This window comes from Amphiura filiformis, chromosome 16 (genome assembly GCF_039555335.1).
Source record: "Amphiura filiformis chromosome 16, Afil_fr2py, whole genome shotgun sequence".
Classification (NCBI taxonomy): domain Eukaryota; kingdom Metazoa; phylum Echinodermata; class Ophiuroidea; order Amphilepidida; family Amphiuridae; genus Amphiura; species Amphiura filiformis.
In genome coordinates, this window is record NC_092643.1 from 11,960,325 (window position 1) to 11,982,650 (window position 22,326).

Sequence of the window (22,326 nt, forward strand, 5' to 3'; positions counted from 1 at the left end):
GCATTTATAAATATAACCGAAGTACAATGACAAAAGTCTTGAAACAAACTAAGTTTTGTCACTCTTATACTATTCAAATAGACCTCACTCACAGAGGAAAGTAGGAACCTTAGTAAATGCGTTTATCGGAGGTTTAGTGGCAGTTTTAGTGGCAGATGGCCCTACCTGCGATAGCTGCCTTATAGACTTCTCCGGGAGACTTCTCAAAACGTCTGCATTCTGTATTGTTCAAATCTATAAATATGACACCAGGCAGCTATTGTAGATAAGGCCTTCTTGCCAAGTACCATCGATGTGACAAATTCCGGTCCAAAAAAAGTTTGGTTACCTCTGATATGACAATGCAAAACGAAGCCTGGCATTCACTATGGACCACAATGGCCTCATCCCAATGGCATAGTTCAATAACCTCAATTGAACAATCATAGTGCAAAATTTGACCTCAAGTTGCAGAGTATGAGTTTTAGTACCCAAATTTTCGAAGGTCATTCAATGAGTGTACAAATGTATCGGGGTTAAAGAAGTGTGCCTTGATAGATGAGCATGTTGTGGATCCCCGGGTGTGGATCCTAGTGATTTTATACTCTTCTGGTGACACGTTTAGTATTGAACCCAACTATAGCCTTGACTGCGGACATCGAACTAAGAGCAGACGTCAATGAACAAGGTCAATATCAGTATGAAATTGTTGCTGTTCAATGACTGTTTTAAATATCTTACACTACTCTCAAAAGAGGGAAAATTCACTCTTATAGAGTGAATTTTCACTCTTACAAAGAGTGACTCTAGGGACCAGTTCTTGAAGAGGGAAAATCACTCTTTCTAAAGAGTGAAAATATTTAACTCTCAAAAGAGTGATTTTTCACAAAAGAGTGATTTCTCACTCTTAAAAAGACTGAAACCCACTCTCAAAAGAGTGAAATGAAATGACTCTCACTCCAAAAAAAGTGGTAATTCACTCTTAATTGAGTGAAAACTTATCAATCTTTTTAGAGTGAATTATATTACTCTCTCAATCACGGAAGTCACTCGCATAGGAGCAAATTTTACTCCGAAGGAGTGAAAATCAGTTCACTCTTGACAGGGAGTGAAAATTTCACTCTTTTACATTTAGAGAGTAGGATCCACAACATGCTCATCTATCAGGGCACAGTTCTTAAACCCTAATACATAATTGCACATTCATTAAATGACTTTTGAAGATTTGTGTACAAAAACTCATACTCTGCAAGTTGAGGTCAAATTTTGCACTATGATTATGTAATTGAGGTTATTGAACTATGCCATTGGGATGAGGCTCTTGTGGTCCATAGTGTCATAATGATAGTAAGTTGCTGGAAATGTCCACACAAAATAGCAAATAACACGTGTAAGAATATCCTTAAAAGGGCATTTCGGGATCCACAGCCTCATCCCCACACTTGAGATTTTTATACCACTGGCAACCTCTGGCTGCATGATGTTTATGTACCAAATATTTCTTGCAGATTCATTCGCTTAGCATAAATATCGGAGGAGACGGGTAATTTTGCCATGCAAATGAGCCAGTGTCGTAGCCCTGACTATACACTTATAAATATGATTTAAAAAAAGGCGATTGACCAAGCAAACCAGAGAAAAACATCCATTGTGCATGGTCAGACCTTGTTGATGATATAGGCAAAATGTGAGAAAAATAAATCAACACAAAATAGTCCAGGAGCCAAAGGCGAACAAAATACCCAAAAGGGTGTTATAGTTGAGAGCTGGGGAAAAAGTTAGACACTGAAAATGTCAAATTTGTTGTTGAGTCCATTTGGTTGAACAGTTCCCAGTTTGAAAATGAGTTTATGTTCAGCAGCGATGCGATCTTGATTGTATATACGAGCGTATTCCTTTTTTATGTTGTTTTTTTAAATCGCTGGCTGGTAGTGGAAAAAAGAAAAAAAAGACATTCAGGCAAAAATACAACTCGAATCAAAGATGAAGACTCCAATTTAAAATCTAAAGTTTAAAAAGCAAACACTCACTGAACAAACAGTCAATATATTTGACCCGATGACAATATTCTTACCATTGTACTCATAAATATAAATATTGGTTTTAACTATAAAACTATAAAAGTCAAACTTGTAAATATGACAAAAGAAAATGGTGCCATTTTTTGTGATAAATGCAATTCGTTGTCATGGTTGTGTTTATTCATTGCACCAAGAATAAATAACTATCAGACATCCCTATAGTTTCAATATGTAATGGTGAAGTCAGACACGCAAAAGTGATTATCGTCTTTCCCTCTGAGTAAACTTATTGTGAAGGGATCTGTTTAAAATGTCCATACCATTATATACCAGTATCCATTTACACACCTGGGTGGAGAGAGACAATTAGGGTTAAGGGCATTGTCTACGTACACAACACGAGGGTACCAACACTAAAGACGAAGAATTTCATGAATCACCGATATATATGACCCGGGATATATGACGGGAAAAAAATTTTTGGCATGATTTGCCAAATCCCAAAAGTATTTGTTTTTTTACGTGTAATGCAGGTTATATCACCAATATCTGTGGTTATATTCATTAACCAGGCTTCTTTGCTATGACCTTCCTAAAATCGTGTATTACTGAAAATATGTATTTCAGCCTTGACATTATTTAAAAGCAGCCCAAGGAGGAGGCCTACGTGTACGCGTAGGAACCCTCACAAAAGGAGGAGGCCTACGTGTATGTGTAGGAACCCTCACAAATGAATAGAATCTATTCAAATTTCACTAGTATGACTGTTCCGTGGGGGATATAACAGAATCGTTTCAAGTCACTTTATTTTATCCGATTCATTTTGATTCAAATATTTGAATAAATTGATCTCGCCGGGTATCGAACCCAGGACTTCGCGTTTATCAGAACTGTGCCTTAACCACTTAACTTCATTATTCGACTGGTTAAAATTCGAACCCATAAGCGGTCACTTAACCTAGTGAAAAATTATGTTTATTTGATATATTTCTCGTCGATCATGCCACTATTTTTCCATGTTATATTGTCTCTATACAGGGAAAGTATGTCAAAATGAAAAGTATGTCTCATCTGAACGAGAGTTATAGGTTATAATTTTTTAATGAATAGTACGAAATTAGAGCATAGCTAGATTCTACTGATACCCGGTGCAGATACCAGATCAAAATGTCCCATGTTGTCACCAATACTCCGAATACACCCCCCCCCCACCCCTACACAGACATACCCCACCCGTCAAAGTAATATGCAGGACACATAAGTCTGGTACCGCCAAATTTTTCCCAAAGTAACCAATTTCAAAAGTTCAGACAAGATGCTACATGTAACCTGTTGATGCCAAATCACTGTCTTTTTTAAAGTTTGGCTGATTCTTCAAAACGCAATGTCACGGTATTTTGGGGTCTTTTTACTAGCTCCGCCTACCAAATTCACTTCAATAGAACTTGCTTTGGAATTTTGCCAGAACAAGTTTGGACACACTTGGAAGGAGCTAAATCGTGCGAAAGTTTGACAAAACTTCACGCACCACACTAAAACGACAGAACAGAAAGCTGTAGGATTCATTTTGCACGAGATAACTGTGCGTTAATAATCGATTTGTTTAACCACAAAATCGTATTCTTCGTAGTGTGCTGGTAGTCTGTGAATTCAAGTACCGAAGAACTAAAACAAACGGTGAGTAGTTTGATTGTTTGTTTGCTCTCTTTTAGTCTGGCGCAATGTGCATTTTAGTGTTATATCTGGGTTTATATATATTTTTACATCATTCTCGAACTTCGCTGTTCATTAAAAAAACCCGATGCGCTAACACTGAGCTATAACAACAGTATTAAATGGTTAAAATTGGAAAAATGGCTACTGCCACTCCATAGCTTAGATGTAGATCAAAATATTTAAGTCTTCAGTAGATAACATCTACTAGATCAATATATGTGCAGCTTTCATAGAGAACATGGAGTCTATCGCTATAATATTTGCTAATAGTATCTTACCATGGACTCTATCACTAGATGCTATCTCCAGTAGATTATTTAGAGTGGCAAGTTTTCCATGATTTAAAACACCGAATTCCGCGATTTTACGTGCGTGGTTTTAAATACTAAATTATGTGATTTTCCGTGATATAATTTCAATTCCCTGTTCACATTCCCTGATTAAAAATCACATTTCACAAATAAAAATCAAATATAAGCGTATGTCTACTCTATGTCTAGTTGTTTTAAGGTTGATATCTTTGAAGACAGATTTCATTTTCATCATTTTTACCTCATATTCTCATTACTTTTTCGTCATTTTATTTTTCTCAAGGAAAAACACGTTTGGGCTTTTATTTGCATTTTACAGGGTGAGTCAAAAAAAGGGCAATAGAGCAAAGAATTGATATTTATGTAAGAACCAAGTTGAACTTTCCCATTATTGAAAGTTACTATAAATGCCACACTCAATAGTCACATTCTGTGAAAAAATGAAGTGACTCGCTTCTACCGTTTAATTTTTATGAGTCCTTTTGCTGCGATACCCAATTTCATTATTTGTCCACGAGGTACCATGTATTTTGAATGGGAGCATTCAATGCACGATAAAGGCACCAGCTCTGAAACTGACTTTAACTTAAATAAGGTTGATTTTTGCGTTATTTTCATTTCTTTTTTCTGTTCAAACAAACTTTCTAACATTACTTTAAGTCCTTCATACCTCACTGGACTCCAACTCCAGTTTTTTTAATGCCAATGTATCCAACTTACTGGATGTTTTGTAATTCACTCCACTCCAATTTGCGCGCATTTTATTTCGATATTTGAAAAACCCGCCTACAAATTTATATGGTTTTGATAGAGAATAAACATCTTTAAAATAAAGGGAAAACAACAAATAATGTTTCTTCTCCTTAAACCAGACCAAGGGCAATAACACATTCGGTGCTCCATTTTATTTCAATGCCAATGAACTGGCAGTTGTTCCAAATCTACCTTTCCCAGAGTGGGCTGACATTCAAATATTAGGTATCTCTTGGACAAACATTAAAATTGGGTATCGCTATAAAATGTGTCATAAAAACAAAACGGTAAATGCTAATTCCTTGATTTGTTCACACAAGATCACTAATGAATATGTTATTTATAAAATGTTTTAAAACATAAAAGGTTCAACTCGGTTCTTAAATAAAAATGGATTCTTTACTCTATTGCACTTTTTTTGACTCACCCTGTATTTGAATCAAATCGGACATTTATTCGAATCAAATCCATATCCAGAATAGAACTCAACCTAGCCGCGTGTATTTTAAAGGTAATCATTGATGAATGACCAAAATGACCCCTTAATGACCTTTGACCTCACATCACTGTCTAAAAGGTTGAACGTAGGCCTATTCTGTAAATTTTGCCGTGTTACCTTGAATCAGACCACCATTTTATCGTTATGCATCACCTTAAATCTAAAAACTATTTTACCACGTTTACCGTTAGGGGCACCTTAACTCAAACATTTTAATTATTTTTCTCTTTTTATTTCTTTTATAGCAGTGAATGAAATTCATCTCAGCCATGGCTGCAGAGAAATTTCTGAACCAAATCCGGACACAAGTTGCTTTGTTCACAGTGTTTGTTTTATTACAAGCAACTTGTGTTTTTGCTCAAGGCCAAAGCGGTCAAAGTATGGCACCGTTTTATCGAAAGAATATAGGCCGGATCGAAGGAAAATATATTGTGGCTCTTAAGGTAGGCATACAAAGGGTTACAGAGGGTTAAGGGACATGAAATGTTTCCGTGTTCAAGAAGGGGTGGGGAAAATTGTGCAAAAAATAAATATTCTCCGTCCCTCCTGGGGTAAATAGTGATCGCTCCCTAAACAGCAACAGCATGAAAAGAATGAACGCGCGTCAAATATTAATTTTACGTTTCGTCGTGCATAGTGTCATTGCACCGATATCTTCATGGCAGAAATCCCCATGATGGTAGGTCGAATCCACTTGTTCTTCAACATCCACGCATGACCTGTTTAGTTTTTAGACTATGGGCCAAGAGACCTCTGACTAAGGCTATTGACAATAGTCTGGTCACTGACCTCTGTAGAGGTCGGTGAGCCTAATACGTTTCTACTACGCATGCGCGACAGCCCCTCATCTGCTTGAAGGACTCATTTTTCTGTTCTGCACATTATAAAATCCGAATTTTGGCAGTTTTTGATTTCAATACGCAGGCTTGGTTTTCAATACCCAGATTGAATATTACCATGTTCTTTCAACACATATATTCAAGTACAAGCCTTACAATTGGTTTTATAGAAACCAAAAATAACGGCAGATATTCATTATTTTCTACCGTGGTAGGCCTATTCAAAGATCTATCGTCTGAATACTACTCTGCGCCAAGCACAACTCGGCTGGTCCACACATCGTCCACGCCAGGTAAAGATTTATTTTGTATAGGCATCAAACCACGTGTCTTTATAAACGACACGCCGGCTGCTGAGAGTAGCTTCTATTACATAATAAGTTTATACTTAACCTCCGCGCTCGATAAGCGATTGGTTACAACCAATAATTGTCTCAAATCCAATCGCTAATAGCTCAGCGATGTAATTAATTCAGCTATGAGTTTTCTTTCAACATATCCAGGCTAAACCTATTGTCACTGTATTGTTGAAGGTAGAGTCTTTCAATGTCTGTATAGAATAGTTAACTTAGGGCGGGACTTAGGGACAATAAGGTCACATTCCACCGTTGCATATTGAGATTAGTTGATTTTATTCCTAGTTATTGTGAAAATAGAATACATGTGGTGATCTAATGGTGTAGATTCTTTTGATATGATTGTATTCTCAAATCTTTGAATATATCGCGTTATTTTTGGTCTTTGTACAAAATCTTTGTAAGACATTCGGTTAAATCATTATATGTGTTGAAAGAAAATGATAAGCGTCACTGTGTGTATTGAAAACCCAACCTGCGTCTTGAAAACAAAAACTGACAAAATCGAATTTTCTTTAGTTGGCAACGTCAAAGAGGGTAATTAAATTAAAGATGCTCCTTTTTGATTAAATTACCAATAAAATGGAAACAAATTGTCAAACACAAATTGAAGCATAAACAGCCATATAGAAAATTGCAAATTTTTTTGGCCAAAATTTCATGAATGCTTATATTTTGCAATGAAGATGATAAAAAAATTAGCAACAAAAACCCGCTCACTTGATGCATAACTAATCAATCTATGTTCCAAACTTTAAAACAAGAGAATTGATCAATCCGTTTTTGGATTATATCAAAATGTCTTAGGGGGGGGGGCTTACTTTTTGGAACCGTTTATCTTTGGAACTGGTTGTTCAATTTCAATGGGGTTTTCTGCAAAATCCAGATTTGTAAATGATTTTTACTATGCTATAAGAAACTACAAATTTAATATTTCCGAGTTCCGACTGATTTTGCTTGATCGCATCATATATTATCAACCAGCTTAGTTATCATAAATTTCTTCTTCCTACAGACTTGTGTAAATGTCGATAGCGTCGTACAACGACACAACCGAGATCATCCATCGGAACTTGTCCAACACAGCTGGAAGAAAGCAGGTTGCGGATTCTCTGCTCCGCTCAATCCAGGCACATTAAATCAGGTGAGGAAAGAAGAATTAGGCATTGTGCTTCATTAAATTACATGCAAGGTGGCGCTCCTGCTTGACAGTGACGTGTAAGCCACGCGTGCCATAAATTTCATCATTGACGGATTATTCTTGGATAGTTTATTTTAGTACTTACCAGACCGGGCACTAATTGCAACAGAATCCATTTCACATGCATCCATCTACCAAAAGTTCACACAAAAACATATCTAATTCTAAAGTCCCGGAAGGAAAATCCAAGTAGTGGAATAGTACCTAATATGCATGAATCCATAATGGCCGCTGGGGGCCGCTTATCATCTTACAATGTCTTACATGTTATGTTACTGTTAGACATGCCCACAATTCGAGAACATTTTGGAAAAATACCCCTGCTTAAACGTAACAAAATTGATTCATGAAATTGAGGGCCATCAATAAACCAAAACCTGAAAATGCACACCGAATCTGCCCCGGGAATCTGGCGCACATCCCCGAACCTTCATTTCCATTCAGCCCTCCCCCTATGCTGCAGTGCAGGAAGATACTTGGCTTACCTAATTTTACAACCTAGCTTCAATTTTATTTATTCATTTATTTTATTGATTCACATTTTACTAATTTTATAATTATCATGCAGCTCCTCCTTGATCCCAATGTTGCATTTATAGAAGAAGACGGTACAGCACAAATAAATGAAAACTGGGGACTTGACCGGATCGATCAGAGAGATCTCCCATTATCCGGTGGGGGAACTACAAACTTCACAGGCAAGTGTTTATTGTTTTCCTGTCTCGTTTGATTTAATAATAGCGATTTCCACTGTAAGCGATTCCATTGACGGGTGACCAATCGGGAGGGGAAAGGGATTTTATGTCTCCCCCCCCCCTCCCCGGGTGAGGTGGGGTTAGGGCACGTACCTGTACCTACTGAAGTACGACACTAGGGGTCCATCTGTGGGAATTTTGTCAAAAAAGAGGGTCATTCAGTGGGGAGTGTTAAAAATTGGGTTCATTGACCGGGAAAAAGTAAACTTCTCGGCAAAAATGCCGGAGCAACTTATTTTGAAGCTCAGGTGCCAAAAAAAAAAAAATGTCAATTTTCTTCAAAATGCGCGAAAATTTGCAGAACAAAAAAGGGGGTCTATTTATTTATGCAGATGATACAAATGCTATTATGTCCAATCCGAACCTTGATGAACTTATTTGTTCTGTTAATAATCAATTAACTAATATTTCTGTATGGTTCAAAGCCAATAAGTTGTCCCTTAATGTTCAAAAAACGAATTATATTATGTTTAAAAACCGTCATAGCAATCGCACATACCACAATACTCATATATTTATAGATGGCAATGAACTTATTAAAGTAACTCGTACTAAATTTTTGGGTGTTATTCTTGATGAATCTCTGACATGGTATGATCATACCTCTTATGTTACCAATATTGTTTCAAGATATAGTGGAATATTATTTCGTCTAAAGCACATTCTTTCGTGTGATACGTTATTTACCTTGTACAATACATTAGTTCTACCTCATCTACACTACTGTAATATAATTTGGGCAGATCCTAACAATTGTAATTTGAATTCTATCTATGTGAAACAAAAGAGAATTATCAGGTTATGTACCAATTCTAGCTGGCTGGCCCATACATCACCTTTATTTGGACAGTTAAATACTTTGAATATTTTTGATATTCATAAACTTATCAAAGCTTTATTTATGTATAATTTCAGTATTAACAACATGCCTTGTAATTTTGCCAATTATTTTGTTAAAAATATGGCCATCCATACTTATTCAACACGCTCATTCAATTTCAATTTGTTTCGCCCTGCAATATTCAATTATGATTTGGCCAGAAATACCATTAGAAGGCAGGGCCCATTGCTCTGGAATTCTATCCCCGATGATATCAAAATCGCCTTGTCTCCTAAGTAGTAATATCGCATGTAGAGACGTTCGCTTCCGGGTCACGAGGTCAAAGGTCAACCGGAAGTGGTCAAAGGTCAACCGGAAATACGGCCATTTTGAAAAGGTCAACCGGAAGTGCCGCCATTTTGAAAGGTCAACCGGAAATACCGCCATTTTGAAAAATTTCAAAATCAAAATTTCGAAAAAAATTTCAAAAAAATTTCGAAAAAAATTTTGAAAAAAAATTTCGAAAAAAAAATTTTGAAAAAAAAAAAAAATAAAATTTTGAAAAAAATTTTGAAAAAAATTTTGAAAAAAATTTCACAAAAAAAATTTCAAAAAAAAAATTTTGAAAAAAATTCAAAAAAAAAATTATAAAAAATTCAAAAAAAAAAAAAATTTTGAAAAAAAAATTTGAAGAAAAAAACAATTTTGAAAATATTTTGAAAAAAAGAATCATGAGGACGCGGCTAATTGCCAGATGGATATGAATGAGCGAATGTAAATAAAATACCTGCATTTTGAACCGAGAAGTTGATATTTTACCAGCGTTCATATTTATAGGGACGTATTTATGGATGTTAATATTTAGGGACGGTGATATGAGTCGATGAGCATTGAAATGAGCGAATGAGCATTGAAATGAGCGAATGAGCATTGAAATGAGCAAATGAGCAGGAAAATGAGCAAATGAGCATCGAAATGAGCAAATGAGCATCGAAATGAGCAGGAAATGAGCAAATGAGCAGGAGAATGAGCAAATGAGCAGTGGAATGAGCAAATGAGCAGCGAAATTAGCACTATGAGCAAGGAAATGAGCAAATGAGCAGTGCAATGAGCAGCGAAATGAGGAAATGAGCAGCGAAATGAGCAAATGAGCAGCGAAATGAGCAAATGAGCAGCGAAATGTGCAAATGAGCAGGAAAATGAGCATGGAAATGAGTCAATGAGCACGTAAAATGAAATAAACAAACGTAAGATTCTATCTTTTTAAATTTTTATTAGCAACTTCCAGAAAAGTGCGGTCGATTAACGCGCTTTAGTCATCGCTTTCCATCTCGACATCCTCTTCGTCCTGTTGGAAAAGCCCGGCGAATTGAGATCGATGTTTAGCCAACGTTATTTTTACCGCCTTGCCTACGTCCATGCCTTTATCCGTCTTCTCTTCGAGATCGATCACGATATCCTGATGAGTTTCGTCATATTTCAAATGGACGTTATGTGCCAAAAATGTCCCGTAGCTGTCAAAAAAATCACGTTTAACGGCCCATGCGGTTTTCATATTGGCCTTTTCTTCAGCCAGGTCTGCAGCCATACCTTCGTTGACGTACTTTTCGTATTTTTGGGCCCTCATCTCGCGAGTAGCTACTCGGGCCCGTTTAAGCCATTCTCGATACGTGGCATTATCCTCCAACTCCACGTCGCTATCTTCTCCTGATGCCGCGCTTCCCCGCTCGGAATCATCCGGCTCCGAAATTTCGGGTTCGGAATCGTCCGTCTCGGAGCGTTCCTCCTCTTCGCCGTGCATCGTTTTCATGTGTCTCCTCAAGTTGAATGATCGAACGAAACGTTTGTCGCACGCGTGACAAGGGTGGGTTTTGAACGCTGAAATAGAAGCCATGCGTCGACTCCTCGAGAGCTGATCTCCAAATGACAAGAACGGGGTGAAACAGGCATTTTTAACCTGCTCATTGACTCATTTCGCTGCTCATTTGCTCATTTCACTGCTCATTTGCTCATTTTACTGCTCTTTGACTCATTTCCCTGCTCATTTGCTCAATTCCCTGCTCATTTGCCTGCTCATTTGCTCATTTCGCTGCTCATTCGCTCATTTCGCTCATGTATATTCGCGAGCTAGCTCATGCATATATGAATATTAATGATGGGGGCGTGGCTAAATAGCATATCTGAATATTAATGAGGAGGCATTTCCGGTTGACCTTTTCAAAATGGCGCTATATCCGGTTGACCTTTGACCCGGACAGTACCTTGTGCCCTTTGATGAGCAAGTGAGCAGTGAAATGAGCGAATGAGCGGCGAAATGAGCGAATGAGCGGCGAAATGAGCGAATGAGCAGCGAAATGAGCAAATGAGCAGGCAAATGAGCAGGGAATTGAGCAAATGAGCAGGGAAATGAGTCAAAGAGCAGTAAAATGAGCAAATGAGCAGTGAAATGAGCAAATGAGCAGCGAAATGAGTCAATGAGCAGGTTATAAAATGCCTGTTTCACCCCGTTCTTGTCATTTGGAGATCAGCTCGAGGAGTCGACGCATGGCTTCTATTTCAGCGTTCAAAACCCACCCTTGTCACGCGTGCGACCAACGTTTCGCTCGATCATTCAACTTGAGGAGACACATGAAAACGATGCACGGCGAAGAGGAGGAACGCCCGAGACGGACGATTCCGAACCCGAAATTTCGGAGCCGGATGATTCCGAGCGGGGAGCGCGGCATCAGGAGAAGATAGCGACGTGGAGTTGGAGGATAATGCCACGTATCGAGAATGGCTTAAACGGGCCCGAGTAGCTACTCGCGAGATGAGGGCCCAAAAATACGAAAAGTACGTCAACGAAGGTATGGCTGCAGACCTGGCTGAAGAAAAGGCCAATATGAAAACCGCATGGGCCGTTAAACGTGATTTTTTTGACAGCTACGGGACATTTTTGGCACATAACGTCCATTTGAAATATGACGAAACTCATCAGGATATCGTGATCGATCTCGAAGAGAAGACGGATAAAGGCATGGACGTAGGCAAGGCGGTAAAAATAACGTTGGCTAAACATCGATCTCAATTCGCCGGGCTTTTCCAACAGGACGAAGAGGATGTCGAGATGGAAAGCGATGACTAAAGCGCGTTAATCGACCGCACTTTTCTGGAAGTTGCTAATAAAAATTTAAAAAGATAGAATCTTACGTTTGTTTATTTCATTTTACGTGCTCATTGACTCATTTCCATGCTCATTTTCCTGCTCATTTGCACATTTCGCTGCTCATTTGCTCATTTCGCTGCTCATTTGCTCATTTCGCTGCTCATTTCCTCATTTCGCTGCTCATTGCACTGCTCATTTGCTCATTTCCTTGCTCATAGTGCTAATTTCGCTGCTCATTTGCTCATTCCACTGCTCATTTGCTCATTCTCCTGCTCATTTGCTCATTTCCCTGCTCATTTCGATGCTCATTTGCTCATTTCGCTGCTCATTTGCTCATTTTCCTGCTCATTTGCTCATTTCAATGCTCATTCGCTCATTTCAATGCTCATTCGCTCATTTCAATGCTCATCGACTCATATCACCGTCCCTAAATATTAACATCCATAAATACGTCCCTATAAATATGAACGCTGGTAAAATATCAACTTCTCGGTTCAAAATGCAGGTATTTTATTTACATTCGCTCATTCATATCCATCTGGCAATTAGCCGCGTCCTCATGATTCTTTTTTTCAAAATATTTTCAAAATTGTTTTTTTCTTCAAATTTTTTTCAAAATTTTTTTTTTTTTGAATTTTTTATAATTTTTTTTTTTGAATTTTTTTTTCAAAATTTTTTTTTTTGAAATTTTTTTTGTTTTTTTTTCAATTTTTTTTTTTTGATATTTTTTTTTTTTCAAAAATTTTTTTTTTTTGAAATTTTTTTTCAAAATTTTTTTGGAAATTTTTTTTTTTTTTTTCGAAATTTTGATTTTGAAATTTTTCAAAATGGCGGTATTTCCGGTTGACCTTTCAAAATGGCGGCACTTCCGGTTGACCTTTTCAAAATGGCCGTATTTCCGGTTGACCTTTGACCACTTCCGGTTGACCTTTGACCTCGTGACCCGGAAGCGAACGTCTCTACATGCGATATTACTACTCTCCTAATTCATTCAAACGCAGCTATAAAGATTATCTGATTTCTTTATACTCATAAATTTATTGCTTCATAAATGCCCTGTATCATAACATTCTATTTTGTACTGTATAAAGTAAATGCATTTTTTTTCAATTGACTTATGTTTATATGCTATTGCCATTGCCAACGTCATTGTCTGTCTGCACTAGTCCTGTCAGTCTGCCGTTTTTCACCCCGGCCTTGTCTGTTGTCTGTAGGCGTCTTTTGTTTTTGCACCGAGGGCAATCATGTCTTACGAGCTTTGCTCTTGTGATTGTCCTACCATCCTTTTCTTGAATATTTTGTTATTGTATATAATATGATGGTGAAATAAACTTGAACTTGAACTTGAACATGACGCGTATCAATATATGGGAGTGCCTCGGTCTATCCCCTTGTCTTTTTCTTCTTTTTAGAGCAGCGCGGATTCCTGGATCCTTCCTAGCTCTACCACAGGGCCGCTTTTTTAAACACGCTATACTCCGAGACACGATAGCATGGCTTTATTCCGTTAATTGCTATAATGAAAGACAAAGATAAAGAGAATTTATCGCGTCTGACGTCACCTGTCAATCAAACTCGAACACGGTTTGTTTACAAGTGTCGTGATGATGACTTGCTTAACGCGGATTTATAACCGGGCGCCTTATTGTTAATTTTGCACCTTTCGACATGCAAACCATCTCAAAAGTTAGGTCTTTATAGTAGGAAACCTTCTTTCGAAGGCACCATGTCCACAATGCCTAGAAAAGCTGCTTTTTGCCTTGTAAAAGTACGTAATTTTTCGCCATTTGCTGCTATTCCTTTTCTCCGATCAGCATCAGATAGATAGGTCTTCCTTTTACGCGCTGATTAACCTGTGTAAACCAATCAATTATTTTTATCTTTGTCTTTCATTATAAAACCCAGTGAAAGCTCCAACATTTTCTCGGGTAGAGCGACCACTGGGTTTCAGCAGTTCTCGGAGTATTTTGACAAACATAAATACAATAGTTAAAGTAGCTTGTGGTGAAGCAACAGTGACGTATTTACAACATTATTTTAACGTATCTGGACATGATTTTAAAAAGCCTATCGATAATGACGTGTCAAAGTAACGTCGCCCAGTGACGTATTTACATATTTATATAATATTTTAACGTATCTGGACATGATTAGCTATGATTTTAAAAAGCCTTTTAACATTCGGTAATGACATGATATTTAGGTCTTACATGTTAAACACGTACGGAGTTAACTTTCTGTAATTCATACGTTGTTACAACGTTCGACTAGACTTAATAGGGACGTTTTGAATAATACGTTCACGACTTGACGTCGTAATAACGTCATAATGACGTTATATCAACGTCCGGAATAACGTTGTGACAACACGAATACGTATTCATAAATTTAAGTATTTACAACGTAGATGACTTTCATGACGTTATAACAACGTAAAGTTGTTGGCTGGGACATAGTGCCAAAAACCTAAAATGTGTACCTGCCGATAAAAAATAGAGGATCATAAACATTATTTTTCTCTAGAGCAATACTTTGAGATAAGTTTTATGTGAATTGGGAGCATCTTGAACAATTTATTACATGCTATGGGCCTAAAAGGGGCTTAACCTTTGATCTACTTAACGTCATATTCCCTGAACTATGCATCATACATAATGACTGTTGTCTTTTTGGTTCCTCATGACGAGTGGAACAGTTTGAGTCACATAACATCATGATTGAAGCAACTTGAACCTTTGACATCATTATGACAGCTTATGACCTTTTGCCTAAGCTGGTGACCATACACAGAACATGACATTTTGGACACAAGTATTTTTACACTCCCACACACCCTATACAATGAATCTCAAGCTATGGGGGGACTTTCCATCCCACTTTATTCAAACCCGTAATGTGCTGTGTGTCACTTGTCTGGGTGAACATAATTAATCAATGCTCTAAACCACGGGGGTGACACTAAATTCACGGTTATTCTATTACGCACGCAAACCTATGACAAATCCCGCTGGTTTGCTTGGTAGAAAATGAGTCCAGTTATCGATCGGTTATGGATATTAGCATGTTCGACCCCTTGATTATGTTAATTACGGTTGACAAATAAAGCCGGCATTCAGTTTGCGAACTTTGTCTGTTCAATGCGAGTACCAAGCTTGAAAGTGCGCCCCCTCTGAGAGCTGAGACCACTGACCTCCACTGACCTCGTTTCTTTTTGTTTCCTCGTGTGATGATAAATATCATTCAATCTATAGTTATCGGACGTACACGTTGTATTACCGCCCTAAGCAGTTTGTTTTAAAAACAAGTAAATAATCATTACTCGCCGTTCTATTTGATCTTGTGCATTTCCCAAATCACGTAATAAATTGAAACGCCCTCAATTGAGCTGAGGCCACTGATTATGTAATCACCCGAGTGTTTTGAATTTTGATTTATACACTACAGCGTGTGAGCCGGTTAGCAGGCGGCTGACACTGAAAAATTTGCATGGAAAAATGACCCGTCTCCTCCGCAGCCAATTTGGTTCCGCTCCATCGAAATCAAGCCGGTCACGGAGGAGACTACCCTCCTTTGTGTTTGTTCATTTGTGTATGGAGAGCCCTTTTTTGAGTCCGGAATGACTTAGGCTACGCTCTCAGCTAGACTCCGACGCTGCATTGCACTAGAAATACCTTTTCTGTGAAATCGCTATAGAGCCAACCGGGAGCACGTATTCGTTTTGAAAATATAGCATTAAAATTAGTATCACCCTTGTGGCCACCGTGCAGTGGAAAACCTTAATTCTTTCATTAAAAGGAAATGAAAATTAAAAAAACACGGATCTACTTGTGCACCAATAAAATTGGCACAGCAATTTGTCTCAAATATGAATGAATTTTAAGAAACATACGGGGTATGATGAACATTGACCTGACGCCATGATAGTAGGATCTATTAGTCGTTTTATATACAATGTATATACCGTATTGTCATAATACCAATATTTGTCATTATATATAATGAGTAATATCTAGCAACGTAAATGTGCAGTTCATATGCACAAACGAATACTGATCTTTATGATATTCAGGTTTTTGTACATCACATATAACATGTCACATAGGAGGTCATACGTGTTAACCTTCTTCTATTGTATTTGTTCATCTGTGTATGGAGAGGATTAGCGCCATTAAACGCCATTAAAACGCCATCAGTATTAGGGCGTAGTTCAGTGAACTCACCGGATTGCTATTCCAAGTACTTTGATAATACAGATAATATGTATTAATGGGTCGAGGCGATTGCATTGAAAAACCTAATAAATTATTCATAACAGTTACGTAATCAATCGATAGTGCGGACACTTTTTATTTGCAAACCACCAAAATTCGTGATCTTTTAGCGTTGGAAAAGAAACCACGTGAATAGAGTGCCCTCTCAAGAATATCAACTCTCTGCGGTTAGTATGATTAATGAAGTGACACACTGATGCACGGCGTTTATAGCACTTGTAGCAAGGAGGTTAGATATAGAAAGGAGAGGAAATAGATTACGTAACGCATTGAAACCTTGTGCCGATTTGAAATCTGACAAGCTATTCATCGAAAGGTACCTTTTGTTTGGGACAAAGGGCTTCCACCATTAAATCGGTAAGCTGACCCGACAGTATATTAACGCTTTACCTAGCAGGCTACTGTCAATAAGTGATCAAATGCAAGTCGCGTGAAAGCGCTTACTGGAATGAAAAGTACCTATTGTTATACATAAACCCAAGGGTGTGATTGAGTAGCCGTAAGCACGAAAGGCACACATTAGCCGCTAATGCATAGTTCGTTGTCACCCCACTGACATTAGGTGCTTCATTTAAATAAATTGAATGCGCCTGCTGAATGATTACACATCATGGCTGCCATGTCTATAATGGTATTAAATAGCTACGTCCCGGGAGCTACGTATACATGTAACATATAATAGGCCTAAGTATACCGGTATAGGCCTATATAAAAGTTGTTTTACAAATTGAGATTTTATTTTATTTTATTTTAAGAAGGAGAATGTCATAATCAGTGGCAGAGAAAGGAAAAGAAATGAATGACAAATAAATGTAGGCCTTATAATAATTATTATAGAAACTAAACACAGCCCCCCGCCCATACACACCCCCCCACACACACACCCACATAGGCCTAACACTAACAGCACTATAGGCAGCCATTCGATGATGCCAATTCCTTTATGCGTTACGTATTTAAAACGCCCAGTCAGACGTATTTTACACCTGCCAAGCACAAGTCATACAATTTCGAGAATTGGACGTTGAATGTACACTCTCATGAATATTGATTGGCATCATGTTCCAATATGTCAGCGCTCAAATCGGACACAATAGAACAATAGACCATTCAGTGCGTTGACTTGTAGGCCTACATGTCACTTGCTGAATACGTATAGGCCTACTCATAGTATTTAAAATCTATGGCCTACTAGAAGAGTTTAGGTGTATCAAAAGAATGATTGAATGATTTTGGAGATTATCCCCGGTGATTATCAAGGGCTGTGTAATAATTCTGAGCCGGGGGGGGGGGGGGGGGGGTTTTTTTGCACATAGGCCCTATTCATGGTAGGCCTACGCCTATTAAATAAAATGCTCTAAAAAGGCTTATAACAGTACGTTACCGGGGGGGGGGGGAAAAATTTCCGAATGGCCCGCCAAATATCGCCCCCCCCCTCAGCCTGCCAAAAATCGCTTGCACCCCCTCTCGGTCCGCCAAAATTCTTAGCCCCCCCTCTTGCACATGCCAATGATTTGCGGGTATCATGCGGTATGGCTTGTTATGGTGCGAAAATTTGCATATTAAAGCGTTTCCGTACTGTTTTTCGAAGCCTTTTTACAGCGTTTTATTTAAAACGCACCCCATGGATGTGTGCCAAAATCGCTTTCCCCTTCTCGGCTGGCCAAAAATTGCTTGTCCCCCTTGCGGCTCGCCAAAAATTCTTGCCCCCCAATTTTACCCTCCCCAGGGATCATAACTATTGCACAGCCCCTAATGATTTCAAAGAGAAATAGGCCTACAGCAATTTTATGAAAACAAAACAAATATACAGATAGATAGCCGTAAACGAAATGGGACATCTATTGCATTGATTTTTCTTGCACAACTTTTATTTATTCATCTAATAATTAATTAGTTAATTAATGAATGAATGTATGAATTAATTACTTAATAAATTAATTAATAAATAAATAAATAAATAAATAAATTAATTAATTAATTAATTAATTAATTAATTAATTAATTAATTAATTAATTAATTTATTTATTTATTTATTTATTTATTTATTTATTTATTTATATATTTATTTATTTATTCATTTATTTATTTATTTATTTGATTGTTTATTTATTTATTTAATTTAGGCCTTTTGAAGTAACTCAGCTCTTAAACATTTCACGTACTCACTTGCAACGGCTCAACGAATTAATTGATACATCAATTCTTCAAGTTATCAATCAATCAAACAATAACAATATTAATAATTATATAATTGTCAATTTCGATCAATAGACTTATCAAACCATCAAACAATGAAACAATGAACTGATCGACCAATCAAGTTGTCGATCAATTTTAATTTTATGACTTGTGATGACGTGAGACTAAATGACTGACATATTGACTGCTTGATATGTTGATGTATGGGTTAATTGATTGATGAATTGATTGATTGATTGATTGATGATTGATTGTTGGAATAAAGTGTGAAGGTATAACAGGTAAATGAATGAATGCAAGAGTAATTGAGAGGAGGGAGTTGATTGGTTGATTGATTTACTGACCATATATTATTTCACACAATATTATTTTGTAAGATGGATGATTACTGAATCTGTCATTATGGTAAAATAGACAGTGGTGACGGTAGATTTCTTGGCATTGGTGGATGAATTAATTTTTCTGAAATAAATGCGAGCAATAAATTGCCATTTTGAAATTAAAGTGAGACAGGTGTCAAGAGAAATCAAAAAATCATCATTATATCAATGTGTTTTTCATTATTAGACACATTAACATAATGCACTTTTGATAATACATTAAACAAACTTTCAAAAGTTATGCAAATCGGATAAAAAAATTTAAAAACAACGTTTTTTTTAATTTTCAAACGCGTTTTTTACACATTTCATTTTTTCACCATATTTCGACCTGAAATAAAATGTAGCTCCAAAAGTATACCCACCATAAAAGGCCTTAAACTTTGCATATATTGTCTTTAGACTATTTTCTACTGCATGCACCTACAATCAAATTAATCTTTCTGGGACAATTATAAAAAATATTTGGTCAAATTTACAAAATTTTAATAATTTAAATAATATTGTTCATGATATAATTAATTGGGTTGTTTTGTCATCAGAATGAGATTAATTTGAAGTGAGTGAGTGATGAAGTGAGTATAAATGTTAGTGATTAAATAATAAATAAATAAAATAATAAATAAATAATAAATCATAGTACTTACACACAAGTTATTGTAATATATTTTTTCCAATAGAGGCATAACATTCTGTTTCAAAATATTTATTTAAATTTATTTGATTATTTTCTAACTTAAATATTTTCTTTAGAGCAAAGACAAATATTTTCCCTTTTCTCTAGTAGAGCTGTCTCCAATTTGAGCCCAAAATAAAACTCTGCTTCTTTTATTATTGATTTAATTTCACGATTTATTCCATTGAGCAATATCAAGGATTAAAATCACACGTCTCACAGCAGATAGTTACTTGGCGTAGTGGTCGTACGCTGTGCCTTTCAACCGAGAGGTACCGAGATCGATTCCCGCCTCCGCCTACTATTTTGTTCAAGACTGGAAAGAATGAAGCTTATGGGTCAGTCCATGTTAAAACAGACTGAGTGTACACCCACCCTCTTGGATTATGCTCTCCTTTGGCTCAGGGGTACCTTTCATGGACCCCTAGGTGAGGTCACAAGAAAAAATTTCAAATTCAATTTCGTTTCCGAATGGCGGGCCATCTAAGTTTGGCGACCTTGACCAAAATTGGGAATTTAAGGTGTCCAAATGACAAAGCGCTCTCTTTGAGAGGCATTTTCTTCTTAATTAAATCAGTTGTGACCCTCTTTTTGAATGTGGTCACTCACTGGCTGTGTCTGAAATGCGCATGCCAAAAAGATTGATTTCGGAATTTCGTTGGGATTTCAGAGGGGGTCAAAATCAGCACTTCATACTGTTCAATCAAATTATCTTTGATTTTGAAGGACCCATGATAATGCTACTGTGCACTTATAGGTCCTAATTATGTTCAGAATGGATTAACCATGTGCCAATGTCTATGAGCAATTCAAAAAAAGAGACATTTCTAGACCCCTACAGAATTTTAGGCCCCCTAAAGTGGTTCAGCCACAAATGGCGCTTAAAATCGGCAAATTTTGACACCTAATAACTTTAGGTGTACACCAGATATGAATTTCTAGTCTTTTGCATCTGAAAGAATGTAGTCTAATGTTACTAGGAACATAAGATTTGTTTTGTATTTTTTGTGTTTTGATACTTTCAAAAGGTCGTTGACCTATGAACATTTTTCGTCATAGCGCCCTCCTGAAAGGTCTGACACATAACAAACTATACATTTTGGAATCCTCATGACCATACGAGTAATTTGATATATTACTTGCCATAATTGGGAGCATTCTGAAAATTTTACCCCCATATCCTGTACTTTGCATGTGCATTGTTGCCAGGAAGTGCATTTTTGACTCTCTTAAAAATCCATACAGAGGATTAGAAAGTAGTTTTTTCTTATTACTTGACTCAAGAGCAACTTGAAATATCAGGATAAATAATACAAATGGCTATAAAGTGATCAAAAATATAAAAAAATATCATACTAAAATTGGCATTTTGTACCGTATCCTGTATGCATGGTATGTTAGGCAAAAATTACTATTTTTGAAAGCGTCAACTTAATACTAAAACACAAAAAATATAAAACAAATCTTATGTTCCTAGTAACATTAAACTACATTCTTTCAGATGCAAAAGACTAGAAATTCATATCTGGTGTACACCTAAAGTTATTAGGGGTCAAAATTTGCCGACTTTAAGTGCCATTTGTGGCTGAACCACTTTAGGGGTGGCCTAAAATTCTGTAGGGGTCTAGAAATTTCTCCTTTTTAATTGCTCATAGACATTGGCATATGGTTAATCCATTCTGAACATAATTAGGACCTATAAGTGCACTGTGACATTATCATGGGTCCTTCAAAATCAAGATAATTTGATTGAACAGTACGAAGTGCTGATTTTGACCCCCTCTGAAATCCCAACGAAATTCCGAAATCTATCTTTTTTGGCATTAGGTATTTCAAACACAGCCAGTGAGTGACCACATTCAAAAAGAGGATCACAACTGATTCAATTAAGAAGAAAGTGCCCCTCAAAGAGAGCACTTTGTCATTTGGACCCCTTAAATTCACAATTTTGGTCGAGGTCGCCAAACTTTGATTGCCCGCCATTCGCAAACGAAATGGAATTTGAATTTTTTCTTGTGACCTCACCTAGGGATCCATGAAAGGTACCCCTGAGCCAAAGGAGAGCAAAATCCAAGAGGGTGGGTGTACACTCAATCTGTTTCGACATGGACTGACCCTTATGTGACTTTACAACACTAAATTATTCATGGCTTACCCTACCTGGTGGTGTAAAGTGCTACCAGAGAGTTGATATTCTTGAGAGGGCACTCTATTCACGTGGTTTCTTTTCCAACGCTAAAAGATCACGAATTTTGGTGGTTTGCAAATAAAAAGTGTCCGCACTATCGATTGATTACGTAACTGTTATGAATAATTTATTAGGTTTTTCAATGCAATCGCCTCGACCCATTAATACATATTATCTGTATTATCAAAGTACTTGGAATAGCAATCCGGTGAG

General features: G+C 37.0%; 1 protein-coding gene across 2 annotated transcripts in view; it reads left to right on the top strand.

Moving 5' to 3' along the window:
• Positions 1–3,483: 3,483 nt before the first annotated feature.
• LOC140135573 (uncharacterized) overlaps positions 3,484–22,326 on the top strand; it is a 64,845-nt gene continuing 46,002 nt past the window's right edge. The window contains exons 1-4 of one of the 2 annotated variants that reach the window (XM_072157111.1): positions 3,484–3,677; positions 5,525–5,722; positions 7,490–7,618; positions 8,244–8,373. In XM_072157111.1, the coding sequence (XP_072013212.1) occupies positions 5,531–5,722; positions 7,490–7,618; positions 8,244–8,373 (451 nt within the window). In that variant the 5' untranslated portion in view covers positions 3,484–3,677; positions 5,525–5,530. The remainder of the gene's footprint in view (positions 3,678–5,524; positions 5,723–7,489; positions 7,619–8,243; positions 8,374–22,326) is intronic. The other variant, XM_072157112.1, reaches the window with a different exon arrangement.